A 22,438-nucleotide genomic window follows, 5' to 3' on the forward strand; every position below is an offset into this window, starting at 1 on the left:
AGCTATCCCTGGCCATGTCACTGTGCTGGCCACTTCTAACTGCATTTTGCTGCTCTACAGTTTAAAGCAAAGATGCTCTACAATTGTCTCTCTCTTAAATCTTGGACTCTTAAAGCATCATATTTAGGATCTACAGCAGGGATAACTTGCTATTTATGCTAGCCTCAGTATAAAAAATACTCAGGTGAATATAAAGCAAACGATAGCCTGAGTTATTAAGTAAATTAGTTATACAAGGATATGTTAAGAAAAAAGCCTTTTGTATAAACAGACATGAAATACAGAAAAACTAATGATTTCCATTTTAAAGCTACCTTGATTAAATGTAATTCTGTCTATCTGTAATTCTATGTCATACCCAGTAACTTTTTCAGGAAATTTTAGGCATAAAACACCCTTTTAAAAATTTATTTATTTATATTTTTTAAAAAAAGATATTTATAGAACTAAGCTGTTTTGGACTCTCAGGGTCTAAGACCACTTTTATGCTGTTATAGTGGTCTGGCAACCAGCAATATTTTACTTTGAATTGTATAAAAAACACATATACATCCATCACTCCCCAAGTACCTCATACAGAGATTGTTACCATGGAAAATCGGCACCTTGATGTATACTTTCACTAAACAATACTAACCAACACCCAAGAATGCAATGCCTCTATGTACGGAGTCCATTTAGACACTTGGCATTTTCCCAGTCAATGCCTGCTCTAAAATGTATTAGTATGGTAATGGTCTTGAAGAACCCTCTAAAATGCATAGAACATAGGATAACAAAGGTTCAAGCTGTGAGACAATCTGGAGGAACTAATACCTCGCACTAAATATCAACCTGGTTAATTCAGACAAAATACATCCTAACATCCTCCAACCCACCAAAATGCAGTGAGCCAGAGGACAAAAAGAATGTACCGGTGGCATTTCTGCACACTGAATGTGCACATATTAGGAATTGTTAAGGAATTGTCTTGCATTTGTTGTATGAATGAACCCATGTTAAAGCATGCATGTACTGCCCCCCCCTTACTGTACTTTAAAAAAATAAATAATCATTTCTGTATTATCAACTAAAGTATCTTAGGTAAAACAGCATGGACTCTATTTAATGGACTTAAAACATTTAAAAAACCATTAGACTAATGTCTTAGTTTTGTCTGAGTGATAAACAAAAACAGCCATATTCAATTAGCCAAAGTTATTCGGTGCATCTCTGCTAACTAGCACTGCTCTAATTTAACTGGATAGCAGGGAAGCTCTAACTCCCAGCAACAAAGGGTTAACATAATTACAGTTAGAAAAGTCTTGTTACTAGAGGACATATTTTGATTATTAGATCAGATGAAGATGAAGAAGCAATAATTTTGGAAGAATTTCTGTATTGTTTCATTAAGTCATAGGGTATTAAAGAATTCCCCCAAGATACAGTCTGAGAACATTGCTTCAATTTGTGAAACTGTGATTCATTTGTTGTGGAGGCAACCATTACAGTCTTCGCTATTTTAGAAGCAATTCCTCTATAATCAAACATAAGATCAACACATCACCACTGAGATTTGGTTCTTTGTACAACAGATCTCAAACATAGGCTTTCCTAGCGCTTTGGGGAAAAAAAAATGTATGTTTAAAATATTTTTATAGTGCAACAAATAAGGTTAAAGAGGGTTGATATGACTAAACCTTTATCAATAGAGTCACTGCATCAGACACGATCAACAGGAACGTAAATACAGAGCATTAGCTGGGCAAGCCTATGAGAAAATGGAAGGAGATTACTGAAATGGAAATCAAAGACTTGCTCTGTCATTTCTATGCTCCCATTCCCTTTGAAGTTAATGGCTAAATTGATACTGACCTCAACAGGAACATGCTTTATTCCAAGCAAATCTGTCAAGTGCAAGGTCTCAAGATATTTTCTATCAGGCTTTATGAAAAAATAAAAAAGCCCCATAACATGGGCGTAGTCAGCAAAATCTGTCCCTCACTACCAGACCAGCTCCTTCCTCCCCCATTAAGAGTGTGCCCACATGGTGACAGATGGGCAGAGACTGATACCATCGATACAGGAACCCAGACTTCCTTTGCTCTACTGAATTTTCACAGAAATTCTGCAAAGCTGTCTTAAAACATGTAGAAACTGTACCGAGTGCAACACTTCAACTTTCACCCCTAGCAGATATTTCCCTCCACATAAATTATACTACACCAGAGCAAAACTAGTAACCTCTAAATAACGTCAGAATTAGAACAATTTGTAAAGAGTTTCAATTGAGCATTAAATCATTCTGATAGAGGAAAGCTACCCACGCCACAGTTAGAGCTAAGTGGGTACTATCAGCCTCCTGCTTTCAAAAAACTCTCAGACTATAAAACCTACAAAACTATGAAGTCTTTAATGGAATAGATAAATTTATCTTGTTTACAATTTGAAGCTCAGAGATGGTAGAACAATGAAAGAGACAGGAGTTAGAAGAAACTGATTCATAACAGATGTCAGGAAACATTTCTCATGCTTACTGATAGATCAAAATTGTGTGGGATAGAGCAACAAAGAAAGTAAAGCTGCTGAAGCAAAAGGTAAAGAGGTCACTCACAAAACTGTTAGATGTTTCTGCTCTTCTAGTTTTAGTGCAGTGCTACTGGTATACAAACGAGCATAGGACTGGATTGCTAATTATAAACGGGAATTACTGTGCAGCAAACAACAGTTGAAAAAAAAATTTTAAATGCTTATTAAGCCTAAAAAGCCTTCTCTTTGTGTCTTAATTTCACTTGTTTTCATGCTCTAAACGACACACTTCCCCTTTCCAATGGGAGGAGAGCCAAAGAGAGTAGCAGGTAAATTCAACTAGAGCACAATAAACTGCCATGGCACATCTGCAGTAACAACAATTGGAATGGGAGTTAAGTTTTAAAACTTAAGAAGGATTTTCTGTGCCTTTTTAATTTTTCAGTTCAGCTATTTCACTACCTATCCATGGTAAATTTTTTTGGTGGTAGTGGTTTTAATTCCATTGGTAATTCCATGTTCTGCAAAAACCAATTTCAAAACAATGAGAACTAGAAAAAGGCAAATTAAATTTCTACAAAACTGTGATCACTTAAAATAAAACATCACAGAAACATGAATTCAACAGTATCCTGAGAAGTAAATAGCTTTTATGGTGCCTCTGAGAACCACAGAAAGCTTACATTAGTAAAACCCAATATCGGTATGTCAGCCATATCCTTCGAAAGCTGCTGAGCACAGAACTGAGCCTTACTTTAAGCGTGCTGTTCTTGGCAGTTAACTGCTGCTCCAGCTGTGAGATTTGGCTGCTGGAGTTCTCCCGCAGCTTGGTGAGGCTGCCCTGTAGTCTCTGGACATCTTCTACGAGCTGGGCAATTTCCCGCTCCTTTGCGGCCAATTCTACTTCCAAGCTGGACCGTGTTAGCACCTCGATGGCCTGCTCCTGATGTGAAAAAAAAATAAAAATTAGATCACATAAATAAATAAAGACAACAAGCTTGAATTCAGGGCAGTTAGGTAAAGACCAAGCATGGCATGGGACAGCATGAGTGACAGAAACAACTCCTAAACAGTACTCTTGTGACTGCATGAATCCAGAAGATGGACCCTTCTACTCCCCAGGACAGCTCTTTAGTAAGATACAGAACATAAATCTCCCTATTTCGTAAGTGTACTGGAAAGATGCAGTAGTGAAAGTCAAAGTACTCTATTTATATCTATTTATTATTAATAGTCCAAGAGCTTTGACAACTATGAAAATCTGTGCTAACAAAATACTAATCAGATAAAATATTCTGAAGTAATGGAGCAGAATTTCTTAATCAAGAACAGCAGAGGCATGTGCCTTTGGCTCTTCATATGTATGCCACACATTTCAAGTGAAATTGTCAAAAAAAAAAAAAAAATGCCCCAAACTGCTATTTCCAATGAACTTGCTCTTTGCATGAAAATTATTCACTATTAGGTTATTGCTAGCAACTGAAGCCAGTTCTCCATGGGAATGAAGATACACGTGATGCCTGTAAGACAAGGTTATCCTGCCTATGGTCTCCACTTCTAAAAATTCCCTTCCCTAAACCAGAATCTTTCTTTTTCCAGTTTCCCATGGCGGCAAAATCTGTCCTCAAGCCTGAAACATCCTTGCTAGACTGACTTTCCAGTAGGACAAGAAGTAAGAAAGGGCAGAAAAGGAAAGAAGATAGATCTATTCAGAAAAGTTAACACAGACTGATTGCTCCAGCTCTTTTGTCACCTCTTGTGTTAAGAGATCAATAGCTATAATTGGAGAGCTCTGAACCTCTCTTCCACGAGGAACACAAGGAAACCCCTGTACAGATCCAGGGAGCACGAGGCAGCCCAATGCTGAACGCATGTTCCATTAAAAAGCCTAAAACGCAGCTTAGAAAGGTTAATGGCTGTTCCTCACAAAACACCGGTGAGGTAGGAACAGATCCATTTACCAAGAGAGAAACAATGATTTTAAGCATTATGCCAAAGATCCTATGGGGAAAGAGCTGAGACTTCAACCCACCAATGCTGTCACCCAGGCACTTTCCTTACAATTCACGATGACAGTGCAGCAGATTGAAATATACTCCATACCCTCTTTTCTGGAAAATACAGGCACAACAAAATACCTTTTCCATATCTGCTAAACACTTAGCTTGATTCTCAGTGACTACATACCATTGTGTCTCACAGAAAGCTGCATGTACGAACAGCAGTTAACAACGCTCTCCTATTACACTGAATTATACTTTTAACTTGAAAAAACCTCTAATTTGCTTGCATGAAACATCACAAGTTGTATAATCATCTGCTGCTTGTGCCTATTGAGACTAGAACGTAGAGTCTGAAATAAGATAGATAATGATCATTTTCATCCTGCAGTAGTTGTCATATTAAATATAAATGAAGTGCAGAAGTACTATTAAATACAAGAAAGACCTAATGTTAAAATAATGATAAGACTAGGACACCAGATAGGGAGAGGCAGGTAATTCACAGTTACAAATGATATTCAGGCTTCTTATTTTCTGCTCTGCAGCCTGCTTTTCTATCTTTTGACTTCCTTAAGGAAATTCTGGGTCATATTAATAGGTGACCAAACATACCTGGAGGACTTACAGTTTGTTACTCATTCTCTCCAAATATATTTTAAAGGCAACCATGTATTTTTCTGATACCAGTGTCAAGCATATATATGGCTCACAAGGAAAAGCCAACATAAGGAGCATGATTTGTTTGCTAAATTTGTTGCTTAGTAGACCAAGCTTCATTTAATCACACCTTTACATTTAAATCCAATTTCTCCTTTGGCAAACAAGAATCAGAATACCTGTTCACCTGTGATAGCTGTTCACCTAGGACCAGCTGGAGTCACAGAATTGCTGAACAGCTTGGGTTGGGGGGCCCTTAAAGCCCACCCAGTGCCACCCCCTGCCATGGGCACGACCCCTGCTGCCAGCCCAGGCTGCCCAGGGCCCCACCTGGCCTCGGCCTCGGCCACCTCCAGGCCCAGGGCACCCGCAGCCCCTTGGGGCAACCCGCTCCGGCCTCCTCACACCCCACCTAGATCTCCCCTCTTTTAGTTTAAAACCATTTTTAACCATTTTAGTTTAAAACTTTAAGCACTGGAAGGCCACAATGAGGTCTCCCTGCAGCCTCTTCTTCTCCAGGCTGATCAGCCCCAGCTCCCTCAGCCTCCCTTCACAGCAGAGGCGCTCCAGCCCTCTGACCATCCTCGTGGCCTCCTCTGGGCCCGCTCTAACAGCCTCACATCCTTCTTGTGCTGGGGGCCCCACACCTGGAGGCCACACTCCCTGTGGGGCCTCAGGAAGGCAGAGCAGAGGGGACCATCCCCTCCCTCCCCTGCCGGTCCTGTAACAGCACTCCGTGCCCACCGGGTCAGCCCAACCTTCGCAATTAAAGGACATATTCTCAATTTCCTAGCTTCTTTTATTGGATTTCTGTGTGTGTTTTTCAGTTTAGGTATATTCGGTAAAAAACAGAGTGATACTGACTTTCATTTCCAGTTTCTCTGGCAGCCCATAATGCTAAGAATAAGAAAACACAGACATGGGCATGCAACCAGACCCACTAATGCCCTTTGGAAAAAGCTGGCTAAAGCCCCTTGGTCTAAGGCTCTGGGCTCAAGGCACGTGTGTGTTAATGGCCCATCAGGACACTATTATACAGCATTGCTGCTTCATTTTTCCTCTGCTGAAGCTCCTATAAACATGAAATAAGTTCTAAGAGTTGCTGCTCTCTGTCGGGTCTGGCAGCAGCAGATCATCATACCGGTCACCACGAAGCAGAACGATTTCTGTCCTTTTCATGGTCTTTTGCAGCTACCAACCCCCTTAGAAGTCTAACAAAACTGCAATCCCAAAGGAACACAATTTCATTTCAGTTAAAATATTATTCCAAACAGATATTTTTATAGCTGCGAGCATAAATTGAAAGAGCTGTACTGCAGGAATGTCAGAAACCTGTAAGAGTCAGTAAATATTTTCTCTCACCACATCAGGTGCCTTCTGGATCTGCGTAGCGAGTTGGAGAGATTTGTTAGCTGACGAGAGCTGCTCCCTTAAGGTCTCTGCCTCTCTCTGAGCCACCTCTGCCCTCTGAAGGAAATGAAAAGGGGTGAAAAGAGAAAGTACATTCAGTTTAACAACTGACAATTATTACAAGAACATTCATCAATTCATGCCTGACTGAATATAATTGATTTTCCTAAACACTCAACCTAATAAATGTTAGAAAAAAACATAGAATGTGATGGATTTTTATTTTAAACAGTACAAGGAAGAAATAATTGAGCGATTATGACAGTAATTTAACGCTAGGAGCAAGGAATCCCCTGCTGATACTAATGCTGCGGCCCACTGAATTTCCCAGACTGAATAAATACAAGTGGAAATGGAGTCTTTTTATTCAATTTCTTTCTATTCTCATAGACCAAGCAGATTTTATTGCAAGGTTCCTCATGGGAATAATTCTCATGGGTAAATGCTGAATTAAAAGATATTCTGACCATTCTCTCTAACACACATACAATGTTGCGGGCTGTCTTTCTTCAGTAATTATTTCCCAAAACATGAATTGTTAGATTCTGTTCTTTCAGCAGGTCTATTTATTCAACAACATTTAACCCTAAACTGACAATTTTGCACAGACCAGTTAAGAACTGTTGAGGATTTACACCTTATCTAATATGCCTGTGACTTGGCTACCAAATGAAATTGCCATACAAATATTGAGTAATAACTGAAAGGAGAAACGCAGAATTATGAGGAAAGATTATCTGTACAAGAGTTTGGGTAGAGACAGATGGATCAGTAACTTCAGGCAATAAATAGCAAAGTCTTTTCCATAACTGCCTATTAGCTTCTGTTAAGACAAGTGAAACAACACCTGGTTGTTTTTACAGTATATACTCCTTCTGGACAGTCTCTTCTCTCTTTTTTTCAAAACACTCTGCTTACCTCCTTGAATAATCATTGCTTTCCACCTGGGCTGTTCCATGGAAATCACACCACACATACACCAGAAAATAGCTAAAATCCCACAGCTATCTCCACTTCCAAGACGTATCACCAACCTTCCAAACCCACAAACAGCCCCCAGTCAAGGCCAGAACTTCTCTTTGACAGCTTTTGCCCTTTACACTGATGGGTCCTGTCCCTTCCTTTACTGAAAAAAAATAAATCATACTTCTATTTTTAAACCACCAAAACTGTCATATTTCTGTGTGCTGGACTCCTCTGTTTTTCAGCTAATCCTTTTGAAAACCAAAGTCATTTAAGCATAGTGAGTATAAAAACCTGCATACCCCTCTGTATGTGCATGGTCTTTGACTTACTAGTCAAAGCAGAGCCTCTGCCTGCATGTTTAATCAATCAGTAAACTAACAGCAATCAAATACTAAGTACATCATCTGCGCTATTTGCTCACAACATTATATTAAATGATTTTGCATAGGTTCTACAGCTGTAATTAAAATGTAATTGTAAAAAGTACAGTAACACGGCTCTAATAATCAGAGCATGGGATGCAACCTATTGTGTGCATGAATAAAATGGTAGCAGCACTAACAAGAAAGACAGAAAAAGAGAAAGTTTATGCTTTTTATGCAGCTGGATAAGATTAGGTTAAAATCTGAGCTAACACGATGGATTGAGAATTTATTTTCTTGCATTTCGTTAGATATGGCCGTGAATATATTGATTGAATAACTGCTAAGCAACTACAGCAAAGCAGGACAAGTTACTGCACTGTGGTACTGGCTCTTGCATCTACTGTTGTATAAGTAATGGGTTTTGCAGCCTTAAGCAATTCTGCTGATGGCTTCTATTCACAGCAGCATTGTTTTGAGAATCTATTCAGCTTGCATGCAAGCAAACCACAGAGGATATTTCTAATAGATGTTACATCTGCATATACAGTAAGCTGTCAGCTGCCCTTTCTGCAAAGCCTCCCCAGCCAATTCAGAACACCTGTTGTAATCCTGTGAATAATATTAGACAAGATTTCATACTACATATTGTTAAAAATGCATCAACGGAAACTTTGGGCAATTCTGTTTGGGAAATACTGGTCCATTTTTCTGTGTTTTTCACCCCCCCCCAGAACTTAAGCTCTTTAGAGTCAGAATTATAGATGTGTTCAGTGTCTGGAAAGCACTTTTGGGTGCTATTGCAATATAAATTATAAATTACACACAAAAACCTATTAAAAGAATGCTATGGTTTCAAAATGGAGCACTTAGAAGTTTTGAAAAGCCCAGCTCGAGACTGGCTGCATGTTCAGCCTCCCCTGTGCTCACAGCTTTGTGAGGCATCAGTAGCTCCCCACTACCACGCTATTTCTATTTTCCAACGAGACCTCCGACTTCATACGACTCTCAGGATGTATATTGCTCAGCGAATGAATATTTTGTTTTGTTCTCGTTCAGCGTGTGACCTCTGTGGCTTATTTACTGAAAACTAATCCTACCCCCCTCTGCAGGCAGAATTAATCGCTTCCTCCTGGGCTTTACCCTGCTTTTCCCCACTACAGGACCTAAGCGCTTCAGAAACATTAATGAATGTGCTGTCACAAAGCCTCATTTTGAGCTACACGGGTTCCCCAGACCCCAGTGTACTTCCAGCCATGTGCTCGGCGTGGTGGTGCTGACGTTGGCTCCTCCAGACCTTGCTGCATGGCTCCTGAGTTTTGCCCCATTTCTCACCCCCTGAATATTGCTGCTGCCCACCAGGCAGGACAGGCACCCTGTGTTCTACAATCCTTACCCTCCCACCCCTCTCTGCTTGACATTTTGTCCCCTTCTAAAGTCTTTCGGGCATTTGTCCCCTTCTAAAATCAAGTAGCATTTTGGTCTTCTGAGAACTTAACGGTGCCTTTAGCTGCAAGCTGGCCAAAGCAAGCTTGTGCATTGAGCAACCCGACGAACGGACACAAACTTCCAACACTTGTCTTACCCTGATGTTCTCCTCCTTCCTCCTTCCCTCGCTGGTTCTTCTCCAACTTTCCTCGAAGCAGCCCTGTCCTGGTCCTTCTCCTTCCTCCCTGCGCCTTCTCGCTCCAACCTCCCCAGCACAGCCTCTTTCTTCTTCACCTCCTGGTCCTTGTGGTCCTCCTGTTCTCACCCCAACATTGCTCCTGTCCCCCTTCCCACCCAGCGCCCCACGTCAAAATGGCATCGGTTCATTACACCGAAAAGAAATGAAACCTGGCTGGTTAATGTTCACCCGGCTGGCGCACTTATAGGCAGCAGCATGCTCGGGACAGGCACGGACATCAAAGCCCACAAATTCAAACCAGATTCCGTTGAGTTTGTGTGAACTCCGTTTTTTTTTTCAGACATTTACAGACCAGCCAAAATTGGGGCTTTTTTTTTTTTTTTTTCCCCTCGCTACTTGAAGCAACAGAAGATACAACCCTGAGAAAAAGGCAAACCCTCCCTCATCAAGTGCCAAGCCCCTTCTCTTAAATCTGGGCACAGCAGGCTCCTCACCAAAACAGCAAGAACAACTCCTAACATGTGGGAAAAACTAGATTTTTTTTCCTAATCTTGTCCTTAGAAATGGTTGAACAATTTTTCCTGAATAAAAAAAAAAGAGTATGCAGCCAGAGACAGACGCCCAGTATGGAAAATGGCTAAAACCTAGCAATCTTGCACAACTCAGAGCCACTGGAAAGTTCACACAACCTTCTCTTCATGTGAAACTATCCTCTTTTAGCTGAAAAATATGTATTCCATAGTACAGTTGTGTTTCATCATCCAGAGCTAAAACAATCTCTTTCTCACTTCAGAATCTATGATGGGCCTAGACAAACCTTGAAGACCACAACAGTCACAATCCTGGCCTTGATGAAGACCACTCAAATTCAACACTATCTAGAAAATGATGTTTTTCTGGATACCTCAGTCAAGCAATTCCTCCTGATTTCTATACTGCTCATTTTCAAGCCTAGAGTTCCCTCCCTGGTAACAAAATATTTCAAAATACATTCATTCTCCTTAATATAGTATGTAAATATTACACTCCTCACAGTGAAGCCAGTAGGTCATGATCATAATGTTGCCGTGTGCTTTCCAATTAAAAAAAATAAAAAGCCTTACACAATATATTCTGTTTAAATTATTCTCATTGTTTCTTGACAAGATAATGAATAGCATGAACTGAGTGCTCTTCTACTCACAGTAAAATGTTAATTTGATCAAAGACCAGTGGTGTGAATAGGAAAATGAGATACTTACAAGCAAAAAGTATAATCTTTCCCTTAAAATTCCATGAGGCAAACTATGCTTTCTTATTACATACTAAATCCAGGGCTGTACGTGGCACAATCTTCCCGTGGGCTAGGGGTGTATATTATCACAAGTAAATCTGTTGAAATCAATGAGCCCAGTTATGGCAGTAATCATCATGCTCAGTTTTAAGTGCTTGAAGTTCATGCCGTCTTGCTTGCAAGCCACCCCAAAAGCCATGTTTCTTGGAGTACAAGATCATTTAAGGCACTGTTTCAATGTGCTTTAAATTTTTTTCTCACTTTTGAGATACACAAATTTATTTCAAAACCTTTAAACCTCCCCAGCTTTCACAAAACAACAGGAAGGTTATCAGAAAATCTGTGACATGAAAGACTCTCCAGGGCTCTGGCACCTATTTTTTTTTCAGCAATGAAGAATTAAATAAGAAAGAAAAAAAAAAAAAGACAAAACAACAACCAACAAACAGAAGAGGTTGGGTTGTCTTCATTCTTGTCTCCAGGCTATTCTGCTTTTCTTTCCACATTGAAAGGCTGCCAGATAAATGTATTCCCAACTGAAAGCCAAGCATTTACAGGAAACTCCCGTGTTTGTATGAAAATAATATTAACCATATTTTGCCTTTATACAGTTCTTTTCCATGCAAGGATCTCCACGCACTTTATAAAGTAAATGTTATTATTCCCATTTTACAGACAGTGAAATTAAATCACAGAATGAAGTGAATGACCTCACCTGCTATAAAATGGCACAGCTTCACCAAACTCAGGAGAGCTGTGGCATACCACGTCAGCAGAGGCTCTAGCTCATTGCAAAGGCAGTCAGAAATAAAAAGCAAATACTCTGGCACTATCTGTGTCCGCCTTGGTGCAGATGAAGGAATCGTGTCAAGATGAATACCCATCTTCATGGGAACACAAAAAGGACTGCCTTGTCACCAGTTTTGCTACCACTGGCAGTTCAGAGCATCACTCCCCTGTGCGGTATTTCCACCACCTATATTCTGTTGCATTTGTGTTGCTAAGTGAAAGAGGAGAATTTATTCCATCTGCTGCTTGAAAACATACATATTTTATAGCAATCTCACTTAGTGGGAATATCTTTGCAAACCATTTTCCAATGTGATTTGTTAGAGATAGGAAGGCACCATAACCAATGAAAAAGAGATTAAAAAAAAAGCACCTTGAGAACAGGATTCTTGCAAAGCTGACCTAGTGAGACTGTTTCTACTTCTACAACAATTTTGTTTCTTCTTCTACAGCCGTTTTACTTATTGTAAAGATAGTTTGATTACTTATTGTAATGATAGTTTGATTAAAAAATGTTAAAAATCATTAGCTTTTCCCCTATAGAACATAAATTCTATTTCTTTGGAATACATGCTACTGATTCAGTCCAGATTCTTTAAAAAATGGTTATGTATTTTAGAAAGAGCAGTTGATCTTGTTTTATTGATAACAGAAGTTCCTGTATTTTGCTTTTTTTCTCTCCAAAAAATAAGCAGAAGAAATCTGGGAACACGATCAGCACTGTGAATACGGAAAGAAAAATCAATGGAAACATTTTGCTTTTCCAAAGGGATAACATGGCACAGACACAAACGAAAAAAAAGAACACCATTAATTATTTTTCTATAACTTTCACAATGCAGTGTACAGAAAAAAATAACTCATGTTCTTTTTCTGTTATTACTCCCAAAATCTATGAATACCTGTATCTGAGACTTTTTTCCAAGTCTGTCTCCTCCTAAGGATTAAAAAACACAAAGTCCAAAGACTCTTTTTTTCTAAATAACGTGAACTGAGTGTACGAAGTCAGCAGATGTGGATACATCAATGACATGAAACTACAAACTTAGACTCAATACTAAAACATTAAAATGAGACTCATCTTTTTCTTAAATGAAACACTCCCAAATACTTCTGTTTTCACACCATGGATATGATTGTTTTTAACAGAAACCTCAGAGACTGTTTTTAACAGAACTTTCAGTGTTTCTCATGTGCAACTGGGTGACACCAAGTTGCTAGATAAAATATAGAAACAGGATAATTCATTTGAATAAATTTGTCATCCCAAATATTACAACTTACTGCCATAAACACTTATGAGCAAGGTATAAACTTGAAAAGGTACAGAAAAGAGCTAATCATAAATATTTATACAAAATATACATTCATACAACTGTAACTGTTGTACATGCAGAAAAATATACTGGAGCTTCATTAACTTCACTGATTGAAAATGGTAATATTCTGGGAATCAAACAATAAAAAATTCAGCGCTGCTATATCCCAAACTATGATAAATCATTTATTTTGACAAGTAAGGGTAGTTTAGTTTTAATTATTTATTATTATACTTCGTAGCATATCAGAAAATATGCAGTGATTTATTGTGCAAAATGAAATCTTAATAAAATGAGTCCCTTCCCCAAACTAGAGGATTATTAAATCTTCATGGAAACGTGAGGGTGAGCTCTCGGGGTTATTTTCGCTATTGGGCTCGTTGGTTAGGAAAGTGAAAATGAGCAACGCCTATTGCATGTAGTTTTATTTTGACTTCGGTTCTTCAAAGACCCAAGTCATACGACCTCGGGGACTGAGAGAGAAACAGATCCTGCACAGCCAGCTGCCGCTGTGCAGACGATGCAGCAGCATCTCACTGCTCGAGCAAGAGGGGGCTGCTGGGTGCACACCTTCAGACCTGACACCCCTGCTAAAGCTACTCATTATGGAGCTACTTAATTGCTCCTCTTGAGGGAGACACATGAGAAGAAGCCACTTTTATGCACCAGTCTTGTCCTTTTTGTATTGATTTATACCTCTCCAGACTTCAAAGCAGACCAGCACCGACACCCGCATCCTCGCCAGGACCTGCCTCACCCTAGCAGTTGGTGCAAATTGCTGTACTTGAGTTCCTCTCTTTGAGCTCTGCCAGCCTGAGCAAGACTATCCCTGCTGCAGAACACCACTCAAGCTCTTAGATTACTCATATGGAGTGCCTGGATTAGCAGCTGATGAAGGGCTGTCATCTGAGCAGCCGTGCTGCCACCGCATCGCTACCTCCAGCACCAAGGCAACCCCCTCCAGACTCCTCTGCCCCAGCAGGTGGCTTGCTCTGCTCAAGCCAGGGATTTATTTCTCTATGGTTAGGGGTATGCTCTGGGGCAAAATTCAATTTATACTTCAAATTTCAATGAAGAGGAATATATTTTTTGGTCCCTACTCCTTTTTGTTTCTAAGCAGCAAATTGCAAAGCTCCCTGGTATTCAAAGGTAATGATTTCTATGAGCTAGTAATTTCTTCTGGGGGTGACAGCGCACCCAAACTGGGTCTGGGGGTGATAGCACCCAAACGAGCCCAGAAAGCTCCTGTATGAATAAATTTGAGGATCTAAATCAAGAAAAAACAGTGGGAGAAGAAAGGTGATGGAGTCTGAAGACTCCAAGGATTGTCCATGCAGCTGCTGTGCTTTACCCAACAGGATGTGAGGGTAGGAATCACATTAACTCAGTCCCCACAGCTTCCATCAGCCTGAATATGGAAAGCTGGATGAGTATGAGTACATCCACCCACTCATCTCCGTACAACTGGAGAGGGAAGCAGCATTTTCCACCTCTCTTTAAGTCAGGAGGGTGTCCTCATGTACAGCAAAGGAAGTTGGTGAACATCAACCCTGGATTTAAAAGGGGCAATAAAGGAAAGGGGGATTTTCAAGAAGTATCTGATATTTAAGAAGTTAGAACAAATATATTCCATGTTTTCAGAAGAAACATTTTGCAGTTCTGTAAAGTCCTACTGTGAATCCCAGTCCAGTTTGGGTCAGTCTTAATTCCAGAACAGCAAAGTATTACATCAAAATCAGCAAGGCAGTCTATTTAGCCTCAGAGTAGGAGTCATGCTGAGCATTACTCTTTAAAGGTAGCCTTAATAATGGGGAATAAGTACTTACTGAAATGGTAAAAGGAAATGTTAATTTAACTATTAAATGCATAATTATGTTAAGTACTTGTTTCTGCAATTGTAACACTTCAGTCTGATGCAAACTCACTTTTTGGCCTGTGCACTTGATTTAATTTCTTTCTTTTTTTTTCCCAACTGTAAAGTGAGGCTGCTGCAAAGATTACTTAGTTATAATTTATAGAAGTGTTGTATAAAGGTAAAGCATCACACAAATAAGGACTATCAGGATGGTCTGGCAACCAGCTGTGCTACTCCAGCGAATTCGCCGTTCCTTCCCTTCTCCAACACACTCCTTGTGTTCTTCCCCTTGCTGCTGCTGTTTGTCCCAGGTTTTGGTGAGTTGCATCAACTTCCCAATCCCACAGAAAATGAACCTGCCCCTCTCACCCCAAATTCGTGCTCCTCTGCAGTCAGTGAGCTCAATGGACTCAGTGAAAGGTCCCCACTTGCAAAAGCTGACGTGAGGGAGGGGACAGGTAAATGGCAGCCCTGACTGGGAAGGACAGGAGAGGGCAATGGGGAAAGAGGAGACAGAATCACCTCTACTGGCATTACACCAGTTTGGATGAATTGCACACTGCTGTTTATGTACAAATCTAGAATTCACCAAATTACAACAGAAATAAGGATGATGCGCATAAGCAGTTACAAATTTTGACTTCCTTAAAAAAACACCAATAAAGTAAAAAAAAACAACAAAACAAACACACAAAAACCCAATCATTACAGGTTCTTTCCAGTAAGATAGCAAAATATCTTCAGCATTTCTATGTAAATGGTAATCTTCCATTTTAGTATGGCAACGAGGAAATAAGAAATACCTGTTCTTTAATTACAACAACCTTTCTATTCAGAGAAAAGAAAAAAACCTGCTGGGTAAATCATTCCTACAACTCTGAAAAATGTGCTGCCTTTGCAGAAATTACAAAATAATTCTACCAAAACATCTTTTAACACCTACATCATTTCTAAGAAGTCTACGGATTTTCAAATAATTACTAGCACTTTCATAAATATTTAATGCTGTCTACAAAAGTTCTTTGACAGAACTAAAAACCCACTGTACAAAACTCAATTTTCCTTTCCTGATTATATAATCAACCCAACAACTTACAAATCTGCCTTCTGCCTCATTCATATTTTTCCAATTTATACAGAACTAATATAAAGGATAATATACTTGCTGTGATTATCCAATCACACATAACAAGATATTATGCAGGCCAGGGTTTGAAATAAAAGGACTGAGGCTGAGATTCATGACTGGTTAACTTATCTAAAAGAGACAATCCTCCACTTAACCCCAACCCATGACTGTACATCCCTCCCTCCGTGCAACTGGAAGCAAGCTGCTCTTGGGTAAGCTTAAATTGGATTATAAAACCATAACCTGAGCGACTTATGATCTGCAATCTCTGACCTTACCTGACAGATGGATTAATGAAGTTCTCTGACTAAGAAACGCCTGGTTGAGGTTTCTTTTTATGAAACCATCACCTGTTTCATGTACCACCTGGGAATCTGCACGTCCATATGCATCTTCCTCATCACCTTGTACAGTTACTCAGTGTACAGAATGGACCAAAAGGGCACTTTGCTTGGGTGTTGGTAATTTTTATTTTCCAATTTTTAATTTGAAATAGTTCTATACAATGGTACCATTTTCTGAGGAGTGTGTGCACTGCAAGGGAATACAGCAGACATTTCATAGTCCAACAAATTATCACTGTAGGAACAAATTGGAGTTTCTTTATTCTGCATGGCATGGTCTGATCTGACCTTTGCTAAAAATTAGCATGCCAATAAAATGTATCAGAAAAGAAAGGTAAAAGTGAGTCCAGAGTAGCCTATGGAAGCTGTAGCAGTGGCAGGGGTCAGGCTTCCCTAGCTCAGGGCTGCCCTTACACTGCTGATGCTCCTCTTGCAAAAGGAAGGTGAGGAGAAGATAAGCAGCAGGATGAACCAAAAATAATGGTTGCCTTTAATAACCCAAGGTGTTGCTACCCTCTCTGCTCAGCCAATGATCAACCTACCCTCACACCAGTGCAATTCCAATCTCCTTGCATCAATAATCACAGCCTCATCACACCTATTACTCTGGTTCTTGATAGAAAGGACACATTGGAGATGGGAGGTGCATGGAAGGAGCTCAGGCAAGAAAAGATTACAGCAGTAAGAGTCTGGCTTCAAAAAAAACATGCTTCCACTGTTAGGGGGATCTTGTTTTTCAAAGGATGTTTTTTCAGCATTTCTGAAACAAATCCTTGCAAAACGCATCTTGAATGCAACACATACAAAAAACACTTTTAGGTCTGAAAGTTACTTTTATCCCCTTCTGTAAAGCTCGCAACGTGATGATCTGCTGCTGACCATTAGTTGAATATGAGCTGACCTGGATAAAATGACATGCTTGAAAATTCACAGTTCTTGTGCAAGCCACTTCACACTCTTCAAAATACGTAAAAAATGTGCATAAACCATTGAGATGTGTTTTGGATAAACCAGTTAGCTGCTATGTCTGGGTAGGGACCAGCAAGATGGATTTAGAAACATAAAACCAAGAAAAACTATAGTGGTAAACAAATTGAAATTATTAGAAGATAAATATATGGCAAACACTAATCCTCTGTGCATACAGTACTTAAAGAGTATCCCCAAAGATCTGTATTTTTCTCTAAATTTGAGTATTTTCTTATTCTACAGTTACAACTGCTAAGTGCATATAAAACAACTGTCAAGAAATCCCAAAGAAGAGAGGAAAAAACAAAGTCATACTCGGAATTTTATGAGAAACTAATTTTTAAATCCTACCTGATTTGCTCTTTCAAGGTCTGTCATGATCATCTCGATTTCATCAGCCCTGGGAGAACAAGAGAGCAGAAGTGCTGTTATCATATGAAGAATGCTTGTTACATGAGTTCATGCTTTGTACAATTGCAACATTCATACAAACAATACATTTATTTTTTTTAAAGGACACAGTAAAGACTGAGTGGCTAAGCTTTTGACTGGTGAAATCCTCTTGGGTTTCAGCTCCGGACTGGTTTGCAAGTCTCCAAATCTTTTGCCTGTTCCCTTTTTCCAGTGAAGTGGCATGTTGATATTTGAGCATATTTATTAGATCTTACTCCCAAACCTTCTGCAGAAGGGCTGTGTCACCTTTCCTAGCTATAAAAGTGCTTCAAAAGGACTATTACGGAGAAGTCCGAGGCTATAGCTCTTCAGACAACTACCTGTATTTGTGTACAACATGTATTCTTCTGTTTCAGTGTGCCTAGAAGTTTGCCTCTAAATTCTGCTTAAAAAAAAAATCACGAAGTCAAAGAGACCTAGAATTTCAATTTACAGAAAAGAGAGATTTTTGACAGAAACTAATGAAACTAAATTTACACTCAGGCTTTTAATGCACTTTACGAAGTTGAACAGGAAATCAAAGGGTTGAAAACTATATAGTTAAGAACAAAATAGATCAATCATATATGTGTGCTAGCTGCCAATGACCAGTCCCAACCCTTTACAAACTCCAACATTTCTAACACTTTAATCACACAAGTGGATCTGATGGTTAAGCAATCATTTGTATCACCACACTGAATCATGGGCAAATATTCCAGTGATACTCTCACCTGTGAAAGGTACCAGCCAAAGGGCCTATGTAGCTCTATGTATGTTCTGTATCAATATATTAAGACTTCTCCCCAGACGCTTGCCGATCTTGTATCTCTAGACCATATGGATGCAATAAACACGATCCTCATCTCCTATGAACAGCAGCTTTAACCAGCAAGTCCTTTTGCAATCTGCCAACACCATCATGTCTGTTTTTTGTTTTTAATCTGTAGCAGATCATTGTCAGTAAAAGCTGTGAAATACTGGAATTCCCTTCCCCTGCCAATGCAGAAAAGTCAGGTTTTGTTTTTTGGCTGATCCCAAAGAAAATCCATTTTTCTATGCAGGTGTTTGCTGGGGAAGATGGTTAATTGAAGTACACAGAAGTACTGGCACACTTGACACTGGATCATTACACTGAATATTGACTTACTCTTCAACAGCTTTTTAGTTTCTGCATGCACACTTAGGGAAATGCAGTAAAAGATCACAATAAGTAAATGTGTATGTATATAAATAAATGGAAAATGATTTTTTAATTATAGCCCTTAATTTTGAGGCAACATGAATTGCCTTTTGAAAAATCTTTTGGACTATAATGAAAAACAGATTAACATGTATTTCCTCATGCAGGAGAAGCTAGTGTGTTGTTACACTGGAAAGAGATCATGCACAAGATGTTTTGAATTAATAATAAATAATAGACATTAGTTACTGAATTGAACAATCACTCTCTGGACAAGTAAGGACTTAAAAGTGTGCAGGGACTAACGAGAAGACCAACCCAGACAGGTTCAGATACGACTACATTAGTATTTTTGATCTCTTTAGCCTTTTGTTTAGAATCCAGACCCAAAATGCTTGTCCATCCTGTAAACCCTGTAAGGAAATTACATCTCATGAACAAAATGTCCACAAGAACATGTGGATGACCCTGGTATGCATCTGTAACAGAGATCAGAGGGAAGAGAGCATCCAAACGCACAAAAAAACCCTACCACGTTTCCCAGCATTTTACAAATATTTTTAGCTGGGATAGTTTAAGGATCTTCTTTATATAAGCTTATGTATTCGGGCTGAATTTATGTGTGAATGCCTCAGGTTATATGGAGCCAGTAAACGATGTCTGGATTGTGTCACACGCCTCCCGGACCAGAGCTGGGAGCGTCCCACTCCAGTACGCCGTCTGCAGCTCGAGTGAACCCAGTTTCCACTTGCTTCTTTGTAGGGTCTGAAGAGCAATAAAATCCCTGCCTTTCCCCCCAAAACAGGGGAACGCTGGTGTCAGGTAGCAGCCAAAGGTCTGAAAAACTACAGAGCCCAAGAAGAGCAAAGGACTTACAAATTCCTGGGCGAGGAGAAGAAAAGCACTCTGCTTTTGTAGCAAAAGGGCCATTTTTTAGTCCAGCCAAGGGAGAGTATTGGCTGCAGAGAAAAGAAAAAGGCTCTGACGCAGAAAAGAGGTGTGTGAGGGGGTCTGGACTCACCAGAGGACCCCCAGCCACCTGTAAAGGTCACAGAGGCAAGTGAAGGAAGCTGAGGGCAGGGAAACACCAGATTCTGCACACATTACAGCAACATTTAAACCTTAAGAAATGTATGTCTAGGGCATACAGCTGCAAATGGAAATTAGAAGCCCTTAGACTCCAAGGGAACGAGGAAAACGGTGCGCCAACTCCTGGAGAACCAGAGCCGGCCTGGGAAGGCCCTGCCCGCATGAACTGCCATCACTGCTGGCAGCCTGGGGGAGAAGCGTGCCGGGGGAGGATTTGGGCAGGCAGGAGGAGAAGCAGAGGGATGTCTGTGGCCTGAGGAACGAGGGAGAGGGGACGAGGGACAGCAGAGAAGCAGGGCCGGCTGAGGGGTGAGAGGCTGCAGGGAGGAGGCGGGCACGCAGGCCGGAGCCTGAGAAGTGGGGTGAGGCCCCGGGACAGTCCTCTATTTACAACGCACACAAGTATTAATACCGGTATTTGTATGCCATTTCGGCTGGGGTCAGGATTTAAGAGCTCTATTACAGCACTGGTATACGCAGTCAATTACAAAAAAAAGCGACCGAGGATATAGCACGCCATAAAAATGACATTTCTGCCCTTCAGCATCCGCAGATAATTCTGACTGAATCCGGTACAGTGTCAAACTGTAGCCAAGGGCAAAATTGTCCCTTTGTCCTTGCACCCAGACAAACCAGGGAACTCAGGAAAGGTCCTGAGCTCCCTTTCACCTGGGCGTTTTTCCTATCCAGCTTTTCCCCACGCAATCTTTCTCCACACACCTAACGAAAGGATGCGACATCTCCAAAAAAATTCAAGCGGAACACCTCCAGCCTAGCAGTCTGCACACCAACCAAGGTTAATGCTGCAACCATAAATGTTATCTTTAAGTGAAGCAATGAATTAAATTACTCTGTATTCTTTCCGAGCACAAGTGTCAACAGCATTCAGAAGAATCTTCAAAAGGAATTCAGTCTTTTCATTTTAAAAGCTCAACTCCCACATCGGTAGCTGGCACTCAGCAGTCTAAAATCACTTATTTGAGAAAGTCTCTAATAGCTACACTCGCTGTTTGCTGAGCAGAGGTATTTATTATAAAATAAATTATAGTTCTTACACCTTTTATGCACTCAAAGAAACAACTTGCATTGATTTATTGTTTACAAAGCACTGTGTCGAACTCAAACCTGCAAGGCATGGGGAAATCCCACTCTGGATCAGTGGATTAGGCCCACACAGGCCATTTTTGATGTATCCACCACCCATAACATTTCTTCATTTTCAGACCTTCTGATTTCAGTATTTCTCTTTATTTCAATGGAATTACTTGACAGGTAAAGCACCATCCAGCTCAAGGCAAATGTCATCATGTCCTACAGGTTTTCATTGAAAATCTGATGGGAACCTTACAGAAAACAACAGCCAAGTTTAGCAAACATGGTTATATCAACCCGAAATTTCTGACCAAAGTCATTGCAGGTGAATTACACTCACCTACAAGATCTGATGATTTTACTTTTAACCTTAATTCCTGAAGCAAAGATGACCTGGCTTCTTGAGTGCCTAGATACCCCCCACCAACCAAGGCAAGGAAAAAAACAAAACCACAAAGTTCCTTCTTTGCATGAATACAGAAAATGAGGGTAGTTAGAAGCGAGAGAACCTTTTACACTAATACTTATGGTGTTTTAGAATAGATTTCCACATCACAATGGCCAATATTAACACCAACAATATTCAGGGTTTTTCAGGGGTGATTCTTTCTTAACATTAAAATAGATAATTAGAAAGAGAATGGGTAAAAGTTATTTTCAGGAGTGAATATTATCTATCCTGTGTTTTCCCACTCCACAGATGGTATTATTGTTAGTTTGATCTAGGTCCTTATACTCACTTTGTTACAGCAAAAGTAATCATGTAAACAAGACAGCTTCAGTCTGTATTAAAGATAGTTTGTTCTAAGTTTCAACACTTTCAGGCTAAGGAAATTAGCATATCAATGTAGCAAATCAAATTTTAAGTTCAAGCACTTGGAGCTATAAAATAAGTGGGAACAAATGAAAGGAATTTGAACTGTTAAAACAGCATGACCACAAAATATTCTACTATTTCTTTTGTAACTGTATCTGAAGTAAAAAAAAAAGCTTGTTAAAAGGTATAGATTTTACAAGGTGTACGTTTTTGCCATTTATGAAGGAGCCCTCAAAAGTAACGTGCCATCTACAAAACAAACAAACAAACAAAAACTCACACAACAACAAACGCTTATTCTATTTGATTGCTTATGGGAAGTCCAAAACACAGAAAGGTTCAATTTTCTTTTTAAGATCAAGTTAACCGATTAGGTTTGAACAGCACAACAAGCAAGCAAATTCAAGTATTGGTAAAATGGAAGCAGCTCAATCTCATCTTCTAAATAAATCAGATGAAAACCCTTAACACCATGAAGCTATTCACTTGCAAGCAAGAAGAATGTGGACTTTAGAATTAAAATCCAGTTGATCTGACTCCTTCATTTAGATACTAGCTTAAAGAGGCAGAAACAATTCCTTTTTTATTAACATGACAAGTGAGTGGTTTGCCAA

General features: G+C 39.8%; 1 protein-coding gene across 12 annotated transcripts in view; it reads right to left on the reverse strand.

Moving 5' to 3' along the window:
* The window catches only part of CUX1 (cut like homeobox 1), a 267,949-nt gene that overhangs the window by 78,869 nt on the left and 166,642 nt on the right, over nucleotides 1-22,438 (reverse strand). For all 12 annotated transcript variants that reach the window (XM_038165931.2, XM_038165921.2, XM_038165927.2 and 9 more), the window contains exons 9-11: nucleotides 17,563-17,611; nucleotides 6,531-6,635; nucleotides 3,263-3,451 (exon numbers count right to left, since the gene is read on the reverse strand). In XM_038165931.2, coding sequence (XP_038021859.1) covers nucleotides 3,263-3,451; nucleotides 6,531-6,635; nucleotides 17,563-17,611 — 343 coding nt within the window. The remainder of the gene's footprint in view (nucleotides 1-3,262; nucleotides 3,452-6,530; nucleotides 6,636-17,562; nucleotides 17,612-22,438) is intronic.

The sequence above is a fragment of the Anas platyrhynchos genome, chromosome 20 (genome assembly GCF_047663525.1).
Source record: "Anas platyrhynchos isolate ZD024472 breed Pekin duck chromosome 20, IASCAAS_PekinDuck_T2T, whole genome shotgun sequence".
NCBI classification, from domain to species: Eukaryota; Metazoa; Chordata; class Aves; order Anseriformes; family Anatidae; genus Anas; species Anas platyrhynchos.